Genomic DNA, 19,233 nt, shown 5'->3' on the forward strand with positions numbered 1-19,233 from the left:
GATCTACACTTGCAAATAAAATCTAGACTAAAAACATCTTGGAGCTGCAAAAAGTGTTTCCTAACAGGGTTGTTTTATGGCTTTATCTCCACACAGAAAACTTTTAGAATTGATTTTGAAGCCATTGTATCAATTTATAATAACCTTTACAGTTTCTAGGAGGTATGTGTAGAAACGTGTTCAATTGCTATGCTGTGAAACATCTGAAAAACCAGAACTAGACTGAAAATATAACCATAAATTAATGACCACTGGCTTGATTAACATTTAACTGCTGACAGTCCAATAACTTCAGTGTGGTAAAAAGAGTGGTTAAAAAGAAGTAACCAACCTCACCTTGTCAAGTAGGGACAATTTAAATGGAAGATGAACTCAAATCCAGCATCTTGGCTATTGAAAATGCTGGGTCTTCAATAGCAATGAAGAACTCCTCAGAGCTTACATACATAGAATATATTTAAATTATATGTACATCTATTAGTATTTTAAAAGCAGAAAATAGATGCTTCAAAGTCATAGTAAAATGGACTACTATAGGGAATACAGCCAGTCATATATATGAAATACAGTAGTCAGATACTCAAAATAGTGTTCTGATTAAGAAATATATTTAATAATAACCTTTTCAAAAAAGGTTAGAAATATCTACCAAAAAATTAGAAACAAGTCTTTTCCAGCTCCCTTCTTCCCTTCATAGAACTTTCTGAAGTATTTTAGTACTTTCAAGTAGAATTATTAACACACTTGTAAGTTCTGCTCTGAAAAAGTAATGCTGAAGATACAGTACTGTAGGACTATTTTTCACATTCAGTATCCAACTCAGTTGTTTTGGTGACATGTTCTACTGCTTTCTTCTCAAGCATATGTTGGATTCTGCTTTACACACACACACACAAAATCACACAAATATATTCATTCAAAATTTTTAATAAAATAAATTCAAATACATCTTGCTCTCTGCCCGTAACTGTATTGTTAAATATAAAAAGAAATAGATATTTTAAGAAACCAGAAAAAAAGTCATAAAAGTTGATTTGAGATACATAACTCAAAATCCAGTCCATCAAATTTTTCAAAATTAAGCAAGTTGATCACATAATCCACCAGTTTATTTAATACAGCCATTACCAATTCCTAAAGGACACTGCTAAAAATATTGCAATAAATAAATAACTTATATCACATAAGTAAATGCTTTACAGCTTCCCAATTCAAGTGAATAAAATCAGGAGTACCAATGCAAATTATGTATAAATGAGACTGAACAATAACTCTCTCTATAAGGAATTGCAGGAGAAAAAGTGTAATAGTCTATTGCATACCATACTTTAAAAATAACACATACACACATATACAGACTCTAATATAATCTTCATTTTCCTCTCCATATGCCTAAATGGTCCATATGCCTAAATACATAAGTGCAGCAGCATGCAGTCCTGTTTGTCACCACGTTTTAAGGTAGTGACAGACCTGTTTACAAGAGCCAGTCCTTCAAAGTACGTCATGTACTCAAAGCCTTCAATAAACTGAATTGAGAACATTAAGCTCTACAGAAAAGGTACAGAAATGCCTTGTAAGATTACATGCTAACTGCCTTAAGATCTTTTCTAGCACTGGTCACTGTACAAGTTTCCCATTTTCATTTGTGTAGATATTTTTATTTTTTTTTTTAGAATAGAATGCATGCAAAGAAACTGGTTTCTAAATTGCAAGATTACCAATGATGTTAAATACATCTCGTCATTTGTTATTGAAGAGGCTGAAAAAACTATATGTACCCACACGAAGATACATGCTTTGTTCTTAGCATACAGAAAACTTGTACAAAAGGCAAAAAGTAAAGATGATTAAGTTGTGGTCTACAGAGTTCAGCTTCAACAGAGTTGGCAAGTAGTCAAAGAAGAAAATTGTTCTATTTTATTCAAATAAGTTTAATCAATTTAAATGTTAAGGAAGAACAGATGTCTAACTAGTAGCTTAGAAAGCAATATAATCTTGTGTTTAACTCCTGGAGCGGTGATAAAGCCAAACAACTAACAGCTTGAAACCTGTAGAAAATGTGGGTGTAATTTTAAAACTGTGCAATTCTTAACCTTTATCTAATGAAGCCTATAACATTAAGTGCAAAAAATGTTTATTGCTAACTAATGCTTGTTATGATCTGCCTCCTATTTTGACTCCAGGAAATTAACCACATTTTGGCAAATAAAATTAAGTTGTCCGATAACAGCAGTGCCACAGTATCATATATACTTAACTTCAAGTAATTTATTCACCAATATAACTTTTACATTAAAGCTTTAAAAAGTTCAGTTGAGGCGCAAGAATTGTTTCATAAGTTCATACGTGGTAAAAGCCACAGCCTGGGAAGGGATACAACGAATATAATTCAGTGATAGACCACGGTACAATCCTCTTCGTATTCCATGTTGTTGATACACATATTTCAGTGTCTGCACCATTGTACTGGAAAAACAGGAACTTGAATCATTATTGAATATACACATTCGATAGATAGAATCACTTTCTTAAATACACGACATTCTTTTACTTAGTTCTTAAAAGCAACGTATGGAAAAACATGTGACTCCATATAGCCGAGCATGACAACCCTTTTAGGACTCACTCATACGACAGTCTGAGCCTCTGCAAGAAATTTGGGCTCAAAGGCTGGAAACTGGAAAGAGGATGGTGCAAATCCATCTAAAGAAACCTCAGCCTGAAAATAATCTGCCATAAAAGACAGAATAAGAAATTTTATACCAGAATGGTGGCTACACATTGTTCTCTATTAGGAAGCAGTTGAAAAGCATCATTTTTGTCTTACAGAGTAAGACAGTAATATTACTCTTCTGTAATATGAAGCAACAAAACTAAATTTGCCCACTGCAGTGCACACTTCTTACATCAATCATCAGTATTCAGGTTTTGCATCCCATTGTTGGTTTTTTTTTTTTTTTGAGCACAGGATTATACATGTCCACTTACAGTTCTGCAGATAAAGTTTCTATTTAGGCCTGTACTCTATAACTTGCACGTGTACAGCCTTCCTGCTCCAAGCAAAAACCTGTTTTCTCTTGAGATAAAGGCAACAATTTGTGTGAAGTATGATGTTTGACCTTATTTAAAGTAGAATTTGCAGTAGTTATGCAAGCAGGAAGATTTTCCTCACATACCTATTTGAAACTGAACAAGCAGTCATTAAAATGCAAAGCCTTTGAGTAAAAATCTACGATGCTCAACATTTCCAAGCTATTAAAATCATTACTCCTTGAGAATATCTTCAATATGCTTCAAAACTTCAAGGTTTCCTTCTGTTATCCTCCCATCCTCTACAGATAAATGGCTACTATCCTACTCTCTCCAAACAATTGTAACAGAATTCTTAAGTGGGAAAGCCTAATTGTAAAAGCCTGAGTTCTCACAAATGCAGGAAGCAAAATGGAAGGACAATTATAGCACGTTCTTATTTTAGAAGCACCTGGAGTGGAAAGCAGTCAAGGAAAAACCCTCACACTGCTAATGAAAAGCAGTTTGAAGCTCAGAATGTTTTTCCACAATGACAACTAATTTAATACTACGATATTAAGAATATTATGGTACTTCAACCCCTACTGGACTGAAGCGTATAACTAAAAAAACTGCAAGAGTTCCAATGCAGTGCGTGCAATGTTACTGTAATTGAGGTTAATCAAGCAGGTTAAATAAAGCAGCATTACATAAAATAATATTGAGAATACATTCTGCACCATTAAAGGTATACCTTGAAACAACATGTCGTTTCAGTAGAAACAGGTAGTTTGTCCCTTAGGAATCCTAGTGATGCTGAGGATCAGTTAGTTGAGTAAAAATATACATAACATTTTTTCATATACAGTATTAGTAACAACCCAAAAGCATACTTCAATTTTTCTGTTTATTTTTGAACCCCAGCTTTTGTCCAACTGTGTGGAAACATAACACATCTCACGAAAAACATGAAGAAATCAACAGCACAGGAACTCTTTTTTTTTACTTTAACAATTTAACATCGCTCAGCTATCTAAGAATTCAGTTACTAAAGATGAAAAGAAAATACTTACAGGCACTTTTCAGAGTCTGGGAGAACTGCTCCTAACTGCATTCGCCTGCGAGTTACATCAAGGGGATATCTGCAGAGGAGATATTTGAACAGCAGTTCAACCAGATGTGTGATGACTATACAAATATCGTTGTGTTGGTTTTGTTTTGTTTTTTTTTAATTAAAAATACATATATAAAGAAGTCCATCTGCAACCTCCAAGCTCCCTTTTCAGCGAGTCAGGAATTCGGCTTAGATTCTCAACACAGCTGAAAATTCTCCAAAAAGGGAGACTCCCCCTATGCAACCAAAACCAGCAAATCAGATCTCTTAGTATATTCCATTTGGCACGAGCAAGGAAGACACGTGAAGATCAGATGAGAGTATAGAACTGTAAAACACTGGAGGGAGAAGATGCCTGAATCAAAAATACAATTAACAGTTTAAAGATTAACAGAAAATGTATGTTACATATGTAATGTAATGCAGTGAGTGATTTAGTGAAAAACCGATGCCATAAAAGTCTACCAAATTGATTTGATTTGTGGCCAAAAGAAAACATGGCAAGGACAGTATGAGAATGGAGGAAACAGGCAAAGTAAAAACAAAGTAACGCTAAACACAATCTCTTAGGCTTTCATTTTCCAATTCTTAGACTTTGCAGGTTATACCATCTTAAAATAAACTGGAATAATACAATTATGCAAATGATGTTAATAGTCCAAATTTCATAGCATACCAAACAAGATTCCAGCTGATTTTAGTTTTATCTGTTTGTTTTAATTGACTCAATGCATTTATCTTTAAAGCCCCTGAGGATCAAATAGATATTTATTAAGTGAAACAACATGAAATAACTGAATCACAGTGTCTGACTGAAAAAAACCTTATTAACACTAGACTTATTAAAAAATCATACTCTCAGACAAAACACTTTTTTTCTAAAACAAACATCCATATAAAAAAAATTAACAATCAATACCCAAACTTACGATATCGTCTGAGCTATTGCTCCAGCTATGCCACCACACAGCAGATTTATGTGTGTTTTCAAAACTAAGACATCGGGATTATCTAAGGAAGGCCGTCCAAGCAAGTTAGGTGCTTGAGCAAGTCCAATGCTCTTTAAGGTACCAAAGGTAAAAAAAGAAAAACCTAAAAGGAAATTTAATTTTATGTACTTTCACAAAAGAGCAAAATATTTGTTGATGTACTTATCATAGTCATAAACAAAAAGCTGCAATTACAAAAATAAATTATTTTCCAATCATATTAGAAGTTTTTCTTAAGAAAGAGAAACAGATAAATAATACTTAGAGTTTTACCATAATTTCTGTCCAAATTAATTACTGTTTATAATTAGCATTAAAAGAGCGCTTTAAATAAGCTCAACTGTGACTTTTAAATTACTGGTTTGCTGTTAAAAGTAACCCCTAAGATATGTTTAACCGAAAAGCATGTTTCATCATCTAAAGATGAGTGTAATTTCAGCAGTCATTTCTGATGTTCCTCCATCCCATGTCACTTACTGCTTTAGCTTGTCTAAGTATTTATACAGAAGTCACCAGGAGATGGAGCCAATAGAGAGCCTCTAAGACTCCACCATCTACACGACTGTGCCCTCTTACGGATTTACGCAGGAGAGACAACCTGCGCACTTTTTCGGGGGTAAAACTGGGAAGCAGAGGAGAGAACCACTACTTTATCTCTTCCGCTCTCAATTCCAAGTCTCAGAAAACCTGAGTTTTGCCTACTGAAGGCACTTCAACACACACTGATCAATTTAAGTAAAGACCAAACACCCACAAATGCTTCTAGTGGCCTCCCCTCTCCATTCGGTAAAATGCAAAAGCCTTGGTTTTAATGTAAGCTACTTAATTTGATGTGCAAGTATATTAAGCAAATTTAGTAGTGCACATAAATGCTGAGGGATTTCTGTGTTCTGTTTTTAACTTACCCGCATATGGAGCCATTCCTACAATAGTTGGCATCAGCCCTCTGTAGAACCCACTAAAACCACCTTCCTTTGAAAGAAAAATACATTCACGTTTGTGGCAAGAAATACAACAAATGTCTTAAGCTATACATCTGTTTGTACAAATTCACAACAGCAATCTGACTAGCATCATGTAGCAACAAGGAGCTAACATCAAGTTGCATTTCTTGTGTCTGAAGAATTGATGGGACAACTACCTAGCTCCATAGGAGATGCAGAAGGGAAAATGAAAAAAAAAAAAAATCTACATCCATCATCATAACCTCAGAGACATTTCTGCATTACACATATCCCTCCTCCCCAAATATTTTGGTAACATTTCTATGTGCGATTGAAAAACAACTTTTCTTTGTTTTCATCTCCCACTTATATAAGTCTTAGCTACATCTTAGCAGCCTAAGTAGAAGGAAGCATCCAGATAATTTTTTACATTAAGTTCAATGTGCACGCAGTGAACTCATTTTTCACCAGGTAGCTAATTTCAATGCAGTGCACCATCGTTTAAAGAGTATATTTTGCTTTGATAGGACTGAAGATTAAAAGAAAAAATACCTTTGTGTAAATCATCTTGAATGCATGGATAATTCCCATGTACTTGTGTTCCCCTTTTACTTGGAATGCCAGACGAACTCTAACCATATCAAGAGGGTAAGTACAAATCACTGCTGTAATACCTTTATTAAAAACAAAAACAAAACAAGCAAACAAAACTCACCTACACCTTATCTGTTTCTAGGATTATTTTGAAAATCAGAATTTCCTTTTGTGGCAGTGAATGTAATAGCATACACAGATTATTTTGTTGAAAAAAATACTTGAAAACCCACTTATCAAACAGGAACCTCAGCAACACACAAAGGATTTATATCTCTACTTGGTGTTCACTGAAGCTGCACACTTATGCCATGATTCTTCCGCAGTATCTTAAACGTAACTGTTTCGCATAAGCAGTCTTCTTCATAGCTCACAAGCATATGGCTAGCCAAGTGCATCAGCCTCTACTGGATTCCAACCACAAAATCTAATCCTACATTACCTAGTAAATAAACAGAGCACCATTAACATGTTTAATTTCCAAAAGCTTGTGTCAAAATTCAAATATGTGATTACTGGATGTATTTACCTACTGCACCTGAAAATACAGTATTTTAAGTCAATTCAGGAGCCTAGTCATGAAGAGTACTGAACTGCATTGCATTGCTGTATTTTTATAGTTCACATTACACTACCTGTTTTAAAACTTTAACTAAAACAGCTATTTCTAGCCTTAACAAGATGTTTAAAAAAAAATAATCAAATCTCAGGAGTCAACTTATCATTTCCTAAGCAGACCTCCACTACAAAGAATAACTCTAACAGTTAGCTGAACATCAAGTCCTTCCTACCACTAGTCTTTGAGTTAAGCCACTCAGTTACTAACAAATTACATGAAGGGAATGGTTAAAACAAAAGATTAAAAACAGATTATTTTCTGGTGTTATAACACTGGCACTGATAAAATAACTGAGAAAAAGAGGGAAAGAAAGCAAAAGCGTTTGTGATTCACATTCTGCTTTCTAGCAGCTGCTCTTCTGTATCTAAAGAACACCCTTAAAAGTGATCCTACAGAAGATGAACACCTTTTGAGCACTGGGAGGAAATTGCACTTCCTCTCAAGTTTTAATAGTCTGTTAATCATATATTTTTGTATGTGCACAATTTCCCCCCTCTTGCATAAAGTCAAGAGAAAGCCACAACAGGAAAGAGAAAATTGAAACAAAGATTTAAAAAAACAACAGCTGTTTCAGCAAAGAGTGCTAACTTTCATATCTGGAGAGAGAACAATCAGTTGTTGAATCGTGATAGGAGGATCTGACATAACACATCAACATCAGATGGGGGTTAGGAAAAAAAAAAAAAAAGAACACCTTGAGGAAGCTATTGAAAAAGCCAACACCGGTCAACCATCAACTGAGTTTGTGTCTTTCTGGAGTATCCTACCAGTAACATTTATTCTAGAAGACAAAAAACATCTTTTTAGATATTTTGGACCGTTCCTCTGAACAAAAAAAGCAGGCAACTGCAGCTGATGTTTGATGCAGTCTCACCCACAGGATTCAAAAGCTGGAAGCTGCATAACACCAGAGCAATCTTAGGACTGTTTCCACTGACCTACGTTATTAAATTCACTCCCTGCAGCCTTTTCCCAAGGAATTTTCCAAGGTGTCCAGAAATACTATAAAATTGACAATTCAAGCAATTCAATAAAAGGGTGGAAAAAAAGAAGAGAGAAAAGGCTCTTACAGAGCTTAGAGTTCACAGGAAAGTTATCCTGTGAACACAACACAAACTTATCCCCCTTCTTTTTCCCAGTCATGCACTGATAAGCATCCAAGAATATTCTCTGTACAAAGACAAGCAAACAGACCAAGAGTTTAGTAGAAGTACTAATAGTCAACACTGAGTCCAAAAACAGCACAAGTGAAGAAGAAAAAAATCAGACAGGACTGAAAGAAGTCATATCCAGTAAGCAGGACCTTTAAACAGGACTCATTTTTTCACTTTATGTTAAAATTGTGTAGCGATGGATTCTGGAGAGGAAAAGAAAAAAATTAAAAAAAAAGGACTTCTAACCTTCTCAGTTTGAAAAAGCTACAAAATATGCGTTCCTGAAGCAACTCAAAGTGGCATGTTACTGTTTACTGTTCATAAGAGCTAAATGTACATGTGGGAAGGATCCAGACTTCCTCTGAGGCCCAGGAGAGACATTGTCTCTCTGTGAGGAACAGTAGTCAGGTTTGGAGAAGTTTACAAAAACAGTAATCTCATCTCTAGTCCCTAAAAACTATGACTTAGCAGAAGACAGACCAGAACACCTTAAGGCTGATTCTCTCTCCCAAGGAAACAATGTTTTTCAACTAATTTAAGTCTATCTAGAAATCTCTCCCATGGTTTGTTTAACAGGACAGAATTGGAAGTCTCTGCCCAGTTCAGAGACGTACAGCAAATCCCATCTTATCTTATCTGAAGATATCTTATCTGAAATCTTATCTGAAATAATCATAATAGGACAAATACCATTCCTCCTCCTGTGAGGTACCACTTCAAATACAGCAACTTTTTCATTGCAAATGTTGACTCAGAAGTACCTACCCCACTGAAATCAAGAAATTGTCAGGGAGAGAACATTGTACTTAACCACTTCTTCAAGCACCTCTGACCACTCTTGGGGACAAGATACTGGGTTACACAAACTTTTACTGAGGCTTGGCATAAATGAAGCACAACAGGTATTAGACTGTCCATGTTTTGGAAGTTGACAATGAGATTAGCTGTATAGGCAAATAGCTGCCTCACAATTTCCCTACTATTCCTCCATTTTCTTTCTTTGAAATAAAAAAAATAAAATACCCAGGGCGAGGAAATAACAAGTGAAACACATTTACAAAGATCAGATACTGCAAATATATTTGATGCACATGTTTTTCTGAATTCTACATCATGTTCTACATAGACCAAATTAGCACTACCAAGTTATTCTGAGGTACACAGGTTCAAAAACTACAAACAAAAGTCACAGCCTTCAACTGCAGGAGAGATATTCCTCCACAAGTATAAAGGAGACTAATTTATCACGGAAGCATGTTCCATTAAAAACAAAGCTTCACAAACTATATGAAGACAGAAAAAGCTGATGACAAAGAACACGCATCAGACAGGTCAAAGAACTGCATGATTTACAAGTGCAGGTATGTCTAGACACTTAATACCTAATTGTATTTCTTGCTAAATCGTACCTGAAAAAATAGACCCAGATTGTTTTAAAATGTTGACTTAATTAAATGACTTATTTACATCCTATTTAAAATTGACATTGCATCATTCTCCTAATCCATAACACCTTCCAATCGCATTTATTAAGTAAAACAAAGCCAAACAAACTACGACCAGGCTTCCTGTATTTGGGTCTCTGTTAGTTCGTTTGTTGTTTTGGTTTGTTTGGTGTTCTGGTTTGAGGGCTTTTTTTTTTTTTTCTGCTTAATCAAGTGCAGGGGAGAAAATGGGCATTTCTGTATTTTACTTCACATTTTTCAGTAGGAAAATTGAAGGATTCAGATTTGCAAAGTCGTTTTGTAATACAAGTGTAATTTGACTACTTCGTTTCCTAGACCCCACTACCATCTATGATTTCTGTCTTCTCCTCAGCCCAGTCTCTGCTTAAAAGCAGTTGTAAGTAATTTATCTGTTAATGAGGTGTTACAGCTGAAATTTGAATCACAGAAGACCCAGGAAATTCAGAGTTGAAGTTTCCCCAGTAACTTTAGCTCGGCCTCCTTAAATGTATGCATTACAATAGGTTCTTCTTGACTCTCATTCCACTACCTCCCGGCCTTGCCTTTCCCGGTGGATAAACCTTTGATCCCGTTTATCAGTTAGAAAAGATGCTCAAAAGTTTCCCACCATTTTGAAGCTGATTCGGGTCTGCTGACTATTAGCAACGTCAGAAACACTGACACAAACAAGATTTAAGTGACTGTGTCATACACTCAAGTGAACGCAGACAGCTGTGTGGCTGTGCACAACAGGGACAAAAAGAACTACCACACAAGGGCTAGCCATTTTCAGCTGCACAGTGTTGCCTCCTATGAAACTGTAAAGACCTCTCTCCACCAAGTCATTTAAACACGGAAGAAACAAAATAATATCCCCTTACAGGCGCCCTAAGTCATGCGAGTTAAAGCAAGAAATATCCCTAGCTGCTTTTAAAAGTCTTTTCATCTTGTTTTCAATTCCAGAGAACTTCTCTATCTAAGATTCTGGACTCTGCTCTTCTTGGTGACTCCTCCTTCCCCTCTATTTTGCTGTCATGCAAACCCTCTTTATCTATGCTAATGCTACCTGGTTAACAAATACATTAGTAATACTCAGCAATGTCATACTATTACTCTACCTGTGCGCTATATTCGTTTTCACTGCACACCTATGTCTAGCTCAGACTACTGAGTATCATGTACCATATTACTCATTTCATTTGATCATGGTTACCGGACAGCAATGTATACGGATTTTACTTCTGTCACTCAAACCACACAAAACTGATTTAACTAAAGGTTAATCTGAAAAGTACTAAAAACTATATCAGATCCTATAAATTTATCTATGGAATGAATTCCTGCGTGTCAACACTGACAGAGTTAACTGATTTTTCAAAGTTTTCCTAGATTTTAAGGTCTCTGATTTGCCTCTTTTCATTCTCTTTCCCTTTTCTCAGACGGCATGCAAAACAAAATACTTTCATATGTCTTTCTAGTTTAACTAATAGTAGCATTTGTTTTTTCCTTTTCTCCCCCTCAAAAAGAAACTACATTTTCATACATCACAACTAAGGAAGGATTGTCAATGGGCAGTATAAAGACTGCTTTACAATGTAGAAACACATACAAAGAACCACTCTGACCAAAAATTTGCTCACTACTATTTCACCTCCTCTGTTTGCTCTGAGCTACTTTGACTGAGAAATGACCACCAGGAGAAAAACAGACACATATAACTACTTTATATACTGGCGGTTTATAATCACTTTTTTTCCTATTGCTACTGCACAAATTCCTACGTTGCATGTCAAAAATATAAACATTTCTGGGAAATCCAAAGAATTTCTCAACTTGTCTGGGTTTACATTCAACCTAACAGCAATGGCTGACAGGCTGATGAGCCAATTCTGCTAAAACCTCCATCTTTATTCTTCATCCTGATGACACCGGATTGTTCATTTTTCAGATGCCACAATGAACACCACGAATAACATGCTTTACGTCACAGCAGGGAATTCAGTGTTTGAACAATTTTAAAGAATACACATTTTTCAGTTAGGTAACTGTTACATTAACCATTTATGAGTATTTTTACTTCATACAAATTTTCAAAAGTTAGACCTCAAGACTTATTAAATCATCCTCTAAATAAATATTGACTTTTCAGTGAGAAGGATGTCTGAAATGCAAGTACAAAGTTATACCTGCCATGGATCCAGCCATCAATCGATGCACGTGCCCTGAAATCCCAAGGTGTTTCTTTATTACCTACAAAATATGGAACATTTACGACAGTTTTATATGAGAAAATACAGGGAAACGCATCACAGCGTTTTACTAGCACACGAATGCAAACTCTGCAGCTCCTACAACAAGTTCACAACTCTACAGATTCAAACCAGAGCACTTAATCACTGCTAAAAGCTTTTTGAGAATTCAGGTTGGTACCAATTTCTTACTAAAAACACCAAAGGACTAACATTCCTCTAGCAAGGCAGAATGAGTAGTTGAAGTGATTTGTACTTCAGAAGCTTACTGATTGCTTATTGAGTTATTAACATGGTTCAACCAAGGCAAACTGAATACTATCTCTCTCACATTATAGGGTGCAAAGAACATTGAGCAAAGTTTATGAATTACACATTTGATAAGAATGTTCTTTCGTGCAGAGCATGCAAAACTTACTCTAATAAAGAAACTTTTATGACCTCAACTGGATTAAAAAAAAAAAAGAAGTGGGAGACTGAACAAGTATTTGAGAACAAGAACTTCCTAAAATACATTGTCTTGCAAGAAAGAAACCAACTTTCAGACTTACATCAAATAACTTAAAATTTTAAGAAGTGGTTAATCTTATGACGAATCATTCACAGGATCATTTTGAATGTTCTTTAAGAACTGTTTTGTTGGTTTTGTTTTTACCTCTTAAACTCTCCTGCAAAGCATCTTTAATGTTTGTTGTTAATCAGTAGATAAAAGAAAGTGCTATGATCTAAATGACAGTGCTATGAGTTAAATGATTTCTTGAAATTTGTGGATTCATAAATCATCTCCTTATAAAGCATACCACATACTCTTTTATTCAATACAGCATAAAACAAGCATAGTGTTTTGATCAACAGCATTTATAATTACACCACATAAAAGAACATACCACGCTCGCTGCAGTTAGCTCTCTGTATCACCCTGCTGGAATCTGCTCTTTTGGAAAAGGAATCCCAATCTGAAACTTACTGTCTAGTAAAGGTTCTACTGTTTACTTCACTGGGTACTCAATTTGTCCTTTCAAATACGAAATTCCTCATAACTAACAGTAACTGTATGCTTCACCATGTATAAGCTTAAAAACACAGTCATGCTAACATCTGACATTTCACAAATGTTGCAGGGATTTATTATGAATGCATTCTGAAAGAGTGAATGCATGAGAATAGAAAGGAACATGCACATTTTGCAGGCCCCTGAAATAAGCATACCTTCCAGCTCACTTTTATCTACACTGACAGTCATTTCTCAGGTCAAACATAACAGTCATTTAGCCAGACAGACGTGCAAGTTAAAGTTATTCTACCCATCAGGTACGAAGAACTCCAATGCAGTATAATAAACATTAAAAAGCTCACATTTTCTATTTTGTTCCTACTCCATTTACAAAGCACTATTTTTTAGCAACACAACAGCAGACTTAATTAAATATATATATATGTATGCACACAGATAGGCACACATACAATATACAATACAAAGCAACAAAAACTGTTGGGAATTTTGTCTTCCTTAAGCAATACTGCAAACAGTTTCACTGTTGCCCTGCCATTTTTAAGTGTTAGATTCAGATAAAATGAAGCAACCTTATAGAAGATGTGTAGAGAAATAAAAAGACACAGAAGTTTCAGTGTTAGTTTTTATCGCTTAAAAAAATATCTGAATTCACTGTAATCAGGGAAAAAAAAATAAAAAAGAAGACAAAATAAATTCTACTACCTTTTTGTATTGGTCAAACGCCATAAATTGAATTGCACCATACGGAAAGATTCTAATCATCATTGCCCCATTTCCTTTATACAGCCCAAGGTAACCTTCCTTTTTGGGGACAGCACACAACGTAGAAAACACTCCTGTCAGCAATGCAAAAAGAGGTATTTAACAATTACATTGGGGGAAGAAAAAAGTCAAGCAAGTATTTCTGACTACAGGGAAGTATGCACAGAAATAAAACCCAACCTCATTGCTCATGTAACAACAGAGTGGAAAACGCACTTTTCCATGCCCAGCCACTGACAGATGGAAGAGGTTTCAGGTTAAGTTATTACCAGCTTTCCCACCTCCCAGATTCAGTGAGCTTTCCGAATTCCTGCATCTCAAGTCCCATGTTGACCCGGCCTACAAGCAATCCTATTGCAGATGATAATATTCACACGCAAAAGCTACAGTTAGCAACAGAAGGAAGCAAGCTGAGTTGCATCTCAGACCAAAAATCAATTTAAAATAAAAATAAAAATCTGAAATAATGGGCGAACATTCAATTGTTGTTACATGCCAAATTAGAAAGTAAATACCATCACTGAAGAAACTAATTAAACAAGTTTAAGACTCTCATTATTTACAACTAAGGCATTTTACACTTTCTGTCCCAGAGACATTGTAAGAAGAAGCAATCCTACTCCCTCTTAACAGATGTTAATCACACAAAGTTAGGGCAAAGCCTTCCGTTTTATGATGAACGTATTTTTAATTATACACAAATGCTATCAGATTGACATGTTGGGGTTTTTTGTCTTCTCTCAAGTAAAGGAATAAATTATAATAGTAGTTCAGTTTTCACATTCATACACAGCTACTTAATAACAGTAGAGCTGAACCTGAAAAAAGCTTACACATTTCTTCTTTTCAGGCAAAAAAGACAAAAAAGGCTGGTGATAAACTTCCATTTAAGAATTAAATCAAGCAAATGTTAGTCAGTTTCAGAGGTTCTAAGAATACAGTATTAAATCTATCTTTAATACTTCACACTTATTACATGCCTCTAAAAACGCTTATGCTGTGACTAAAATTGATGAGTCACTGTTTTTATTTCTTACAGCACATGCCCTGAGATCCACATGCCATGAACTCTGCAGAGCAAGGGCAGGAAACAGATTTAGAGAGGCCACGATGAACCAACCTACTCTCTCTCTGCACTAACAGGTATACCACCCATATAATTTTCTTCTTTGCCTACATGTAACAAAAACATCCATTCAAGTCAAACGCATTTCTAATGATCAAAATCATACATAGCACCATACGTAGGAACAAACCTAAGACTTAGCTTGCCAGCTACGGCACCATGCAAAGTAAAAAGAAAATAATAGTTTAAACTATTAGTCAAACCAATTATTTCAGCCTTCAGTTGTCAGGCAGCAGGTTTAAATGCATACTTGTGTGACTGTATTACCCAGCTGTCATATGCCTCTTGTCTCCCTTCTTGGTAGAGTAACATTAATGTATCATCCTTGTATTTCATTTCAATATTTATTTTTCCAGCCTTTAAAACATCATCTTTAAATTAAAAACTTCCATGTTTCATTGCATGTAAGAAATCAAGTGTGTATCAAGAAAAAAATGTTTCTGATTTGGTTGAGTTTCTGAACACAAGTTCTAAGATACTTGAAGAACATCTGACATAAAATATCTCCAATATTTCGCACAAGAGGGCACTATTACAGCCCCACAGAGACTAGTCCTGAACATGCTGCCAGATCTGAGTTTATTCTCTCACCGTGATGCAACACAGATGCTGAACACAGATCACCCCACGCAAAGTACAACTCCGCTTTTGTTTTCAACTTGGATCGATCACACTTCTGTCTGCAGCAGTAAGTGCAGGAGTCTTGCAGGGCTCAGCAGCCATGGCTCTGTAAACACCAGCGCCTCTGCAAGGACTTCCAGGCTCTGAAAAGCACCTGTTCCCACAAGCCCTGACGCTAGGACCACCTGTAAGGACTGCAGCTTACCAGCAGTGGCAGCTTTTACATACACAGTCCCAAGCTGGAACATCTGCTTACCAATCTCCTGCTGACTTCAGTAAGAGCAGGATCAGGCTATAGCTCTTACGCACTATCAAGGATTATTCTAACATCTCTAACCTGTCAACCAATACCACTTGTACCGGCTCAGTGCCTCTTATTTAAGGGTGTTCTTCAAACACTGTTGTGCTTTTTAACACAATATACGGCAAAGGGACCGGCCAGCCAGAAACAATTTATTGTCTGATCAGCACTTCTCTTTATCACAGTCGGATCATGTAATAAGTCAACAAACCTAAATGATACATACTACAGTTTAAAACTGCTGCTGACACAGGCAGCAGCCATCTTACCTAGATGTTTGTAATGGTGGTTATGAGCCTGCAGCAAGATCTTCACTCGATCCAGTGGTGCAGTGGTTGTTTTGGCACAGCATCCTGCAACACCTTTCCAAAGGGAGGGAAAAACCAATGGGATGCCAAAGCCCTTTGACTCAGCAGATAAATAAGGGATTTTTATAAGCTATTTTTAAATGAAGTAGATAAGGAGAAACTTAAATTACTAAGTCGAGAAAGCCCCAACTAGGAGCAAAAGGCCCCTATAAAAGTATGCTACACAACTCTTCAAGCTCGACTGAAAATCAGCCCAAACTGCTTCTGCAAGACCACACAGCCGAGGGCTGGCCGCTCATGTACCGGCGGCAAGTTCCAGAGAGAGCTGCCCAGGAGCAACGCCTGCTTCCTCTGTGCCAGCCCGGGCTGTGTGCGGGCAGAGCAGCTCCCCAGAGCGGCACGCTGCGTCCGCACACGTTCCCCTGGGGCTCCGGGCTGAAAGCGAAAGCCGCAGCTATGAGCGGCACCGAGAGAAAACCTGAAATAAACCTCGTGCCTCCTTGCCACATTACAAGGCACTGGAACAACACCCCGCGGGGAGAACGCGACGTGCTTCTGCTGCAAGGGCTGGCGGCGTGGTTTGGCGTTGGCTTGGCTTCCTTCGCACCACCGCAGCCTGACAGCCGCCAGCTCTCGGGGCACCGATAAGCGGGCTGCCCGGGCGTCACAACGGCGGGTCGGGGCCTTTGCACACACAGCCGGCAGCTACGCCGGCCTCACCGATTCCAAAACGCACGCGAGCCACCCGCCTGTAAGAAGTTAAGCACGTCAGAGGCGAAAATAGCAATAATTTTTAAAAATCCCATGCTTCCTGAGGTCACGTTGCCCCGGGAGGAGCGTAACGGAACCCTGACGCAGAAGCGGCCCTGCCCCAGCCGGCCCGCAGGTCGGGCCCGGCGCCGGGCAGAGCCGGCCGGGGCGTCGCGCTGCGGAAAGCCCGCACCCACCTCCGGCGATGAAGGAGCGCAGCCAGTAGAAGTCGCGGCGCGCCGGGCCCGGGGGTAGCGCGGCGCCGGGCCCCGCCGCCGCCGGGGAGGCCATGGGGCAGCGGCGGTTCCCTCAGGCGGCGAGCGGGCAGCGCATGGCGCCGCGCGGGGCCGCCGCCGCGGAGCGAGGGCGGAGCTGGGGCCGGCCGGCACCCTCTCTGCGGCCGCGCCGCGCCGAGCCACGGCCGGGCCGCGCTGCGGCGCCTGCCGATCGCGTCAGAGGCTGCGGGGCGGCCCGCGGGAACTGCGCCTCGGCTCGGCCGGACCGTGAGGCTCGGGCACGTGGCAGACATTCGTTCGGAGCGTACGTGACCGCCTCGCCTCGCGGCGCTGAGCTTTCCCTAGGACCTCGTACCCTACGCGAATGAAAACGTTCGGTGTCCGCGCTCAAGTTTCAGAACGCATCAGAAAGGGAAGTGGGCGCTGCAACAACGAAAGTTAGCTGTTTCACAATCACAGTGATAAACACCAGTATCATCTCTGCAGGTGTCAGCGTTATTCTTGGCGATTTTTCTGTCTGCCCACGGTGCCTTTGCTGAATACAGCACGTAGGGCTTACCAGGAGCCATTCGCTTCAGTTTATTTTTCAAAGCTGATGACGAAAGTTTGTCCGCAGGTGAGGACAGCATACCTACACAGCACTGGTCAGAAAGCCAACGCTGGCAGCTGCCAGTGCATCTTCTGCAACCATTGTACTGATCATGCTTTTTGCCCCATACTCATCAAGCTGAGTTTCAAGAGTTCAACATGTCAAAATCCCTTTTTTAAAGGTCAGTATTTCAATACGAAGAAAACAGTCAACACTCACACAAGAAACTGATTTCCAAACAAATCTGCTGGAACATTTTTCTTTCTTCTTGTGTCAAATTGCAATCAACAAAAATTAGTATTTTTTTCCTTTAACAGGTTACATTCCTTAAAATTTAAGTTTGTTGCAGCATTTGGAAAACTTTACTTTGCTCTGTTTGATCATTACTTATTTGGGGAGTGGTTGCTACAATGCACATTTTTTCCCAGTCATAAAAAGTACTTAGCAAGGGTGTGCAAGGACTTCTCTTACTGGGAAAATCTGAAACATGTCCTTTACAGATGCAAACTCAGCCTTCTTACATTTGTAATACACCAGGGAAACCTCATAATTTTTCCTGAAGTTACCGTGTTTATTCTCTAATGTGAAAGCAACTATCCTATGGGTTAAGTAACCAGGTTTATAGCCATTGTTGGTACAGTTTTGCTCCAGCCAACCAGTATTCCTTTGGGATTCTGCTCAGGAGAAGGTCTCACTGGGGCACAATCATACTGCTTTGACAGCTTCAACAGTAAGCTTCATTTCTGCTATCTACAGTTTTCTCCCAGAAGAGTTGCAACAGCACTAACATCTGAAAGCTCCCTAGGGTTTCACAAGAGAATAGAAAGGTCTGGTAACTGCATAAATGGCTGCTCCTTACTTTCAGTAGTGCTGCGGTATTTTGGGAGGATACTTTATCAGACCTTGTGATTTACAGAAGTGTGCACCACACACTTTTTAGGAAAGAAGTAAGAAGCTTGTATTGTGAAATTACACAGAACATCTCAGAGATGCACTAACAGGAAGGAATTCAGCTGTGAACTTTGTGTTTTTAAAAATATTTCAGTGTTTGTCTATTTTAAGTGCTCTGGAATTCTGTTTTCTTGACCATCTACAGCAGTATTCTGCTATGTACATTCTCACTACTATCGCTTCATCTTTTTACCTTGAAGCACTTACGTGCTTTATAAAACTTTTCTAGTGACTTGCTTTTATGACCTATTCTTAAAAGTTATCAGCATATTTAATGTCACTCTGGTTACACTTACATCTGACTGTCATTCTTCCCAGACAGACTGACAGTATAACAGGGGAAGATATCAATGTCAGGATACTGAAGAGCATAGCTGCAAACTGGAAGAAAAATTCAAGTTGGTAGGTAAATTTATAAGTGTGATTTGTTTATGATTCTTTTCAACAATGTTGA

General features: G+C 38.1%; 2 protein-coding genes across 6 annotated transcripts in view; one reads left to right on the forward strand and one right to left on the reverse strand.

Moving 5' to 3' along the window:
* Window positions 1-19,233, forward strand: part of TET1 (tet methylcytosine dioxygenase 1) — a 100,939-nt gene that overhangs the window by 1,280 nt on the left and 80,426 nt on the right. For all 4 annotated transcript variants that reach the window (XM_040703169.2, XM_040703172.2, XM_040703174.2 and 1 more), the window contains exons 3-4: window positions 14,937-15,040; window positions 19,098-19,181. The gene's annotated coding sequence lies outside the window, so the exon portion shown is untranslated. The remainder of the gene's footprint in view (window positions 1-14,936; window positions 15,041-19,097; window positions 19,182-19,233) is intronic.
* Window positions 912-17,433, reverse strand: SLC25A16 (solute carrier family 25 member 16). Of its 2 annotated transcripts, none has more exons than XM_421570.8 (9): window positions 17,201-17,433; window positions 16,215-16,307; window positions 13,838-13,971; window positions 12,058-12,121; window positions 6,612-6,733; window positions 6,021-6,087; window positions 5,056-5,218; window positions 4,086-4,154; window positions 912-2,469 (listed from the first exon to the last, which is right to left on the reverse strand). In XM_421570.8, exons 1-9 carry the CDS (start codon window positions 17,292-17,294, stop codon window positions 2,313-2,315), a joined length of 963 nt encoding a protein of 320 aa, XP_421570.2. In that variant the 5' UTR covers window positions 17,295-17,433; the 3' UTR covers window positions 912-2,312. The 2 variants fall into 2 exon arrangements, with proteins under 2 accessions (XP_421570.2, XP_046799303.1); XM_046943347.1 differs by having other exon boundaries at window positions 16,750-17,321.

This window comes from Gallus gallus, chromosome 6, assembly GCF_016699485.2.
Source record: "Gallus gallus isolate bGalGal1 chromosome 6, bGalGal1.mat.broiler.GRCg7b, whole genome shotgun sequence".
Lineage (NCBI taxonomy): Eukaryota > Metazoa > Chordata > Aves > Galliformes > Phasianidae > Gallus > Gallus gallus.

Coding starts and splice junctions, on each gene's coding strand:
- SLC25A16 (XM_421570.8), bottom strand. CDS start 17,294: ATGGCCTCCCCGGCGGCGGCGGGGCCCGGCGCCGCGCTACCCCCGGGC. Junction 16,308..17,200: donor GCGCTCCTTCATCGCCGGAG/GTGGGTGCGGGC, acceptor CCCTTTGGAAAG/GTGTTGCAGGATGCTGTGCC. Junction 12,122..13,837: donor CGTTTGACCAATACAAAAAG/GTAGTAGAATTT, acceptor CATATTTTGTAG/GTAATAAAGAAACACCTTGG.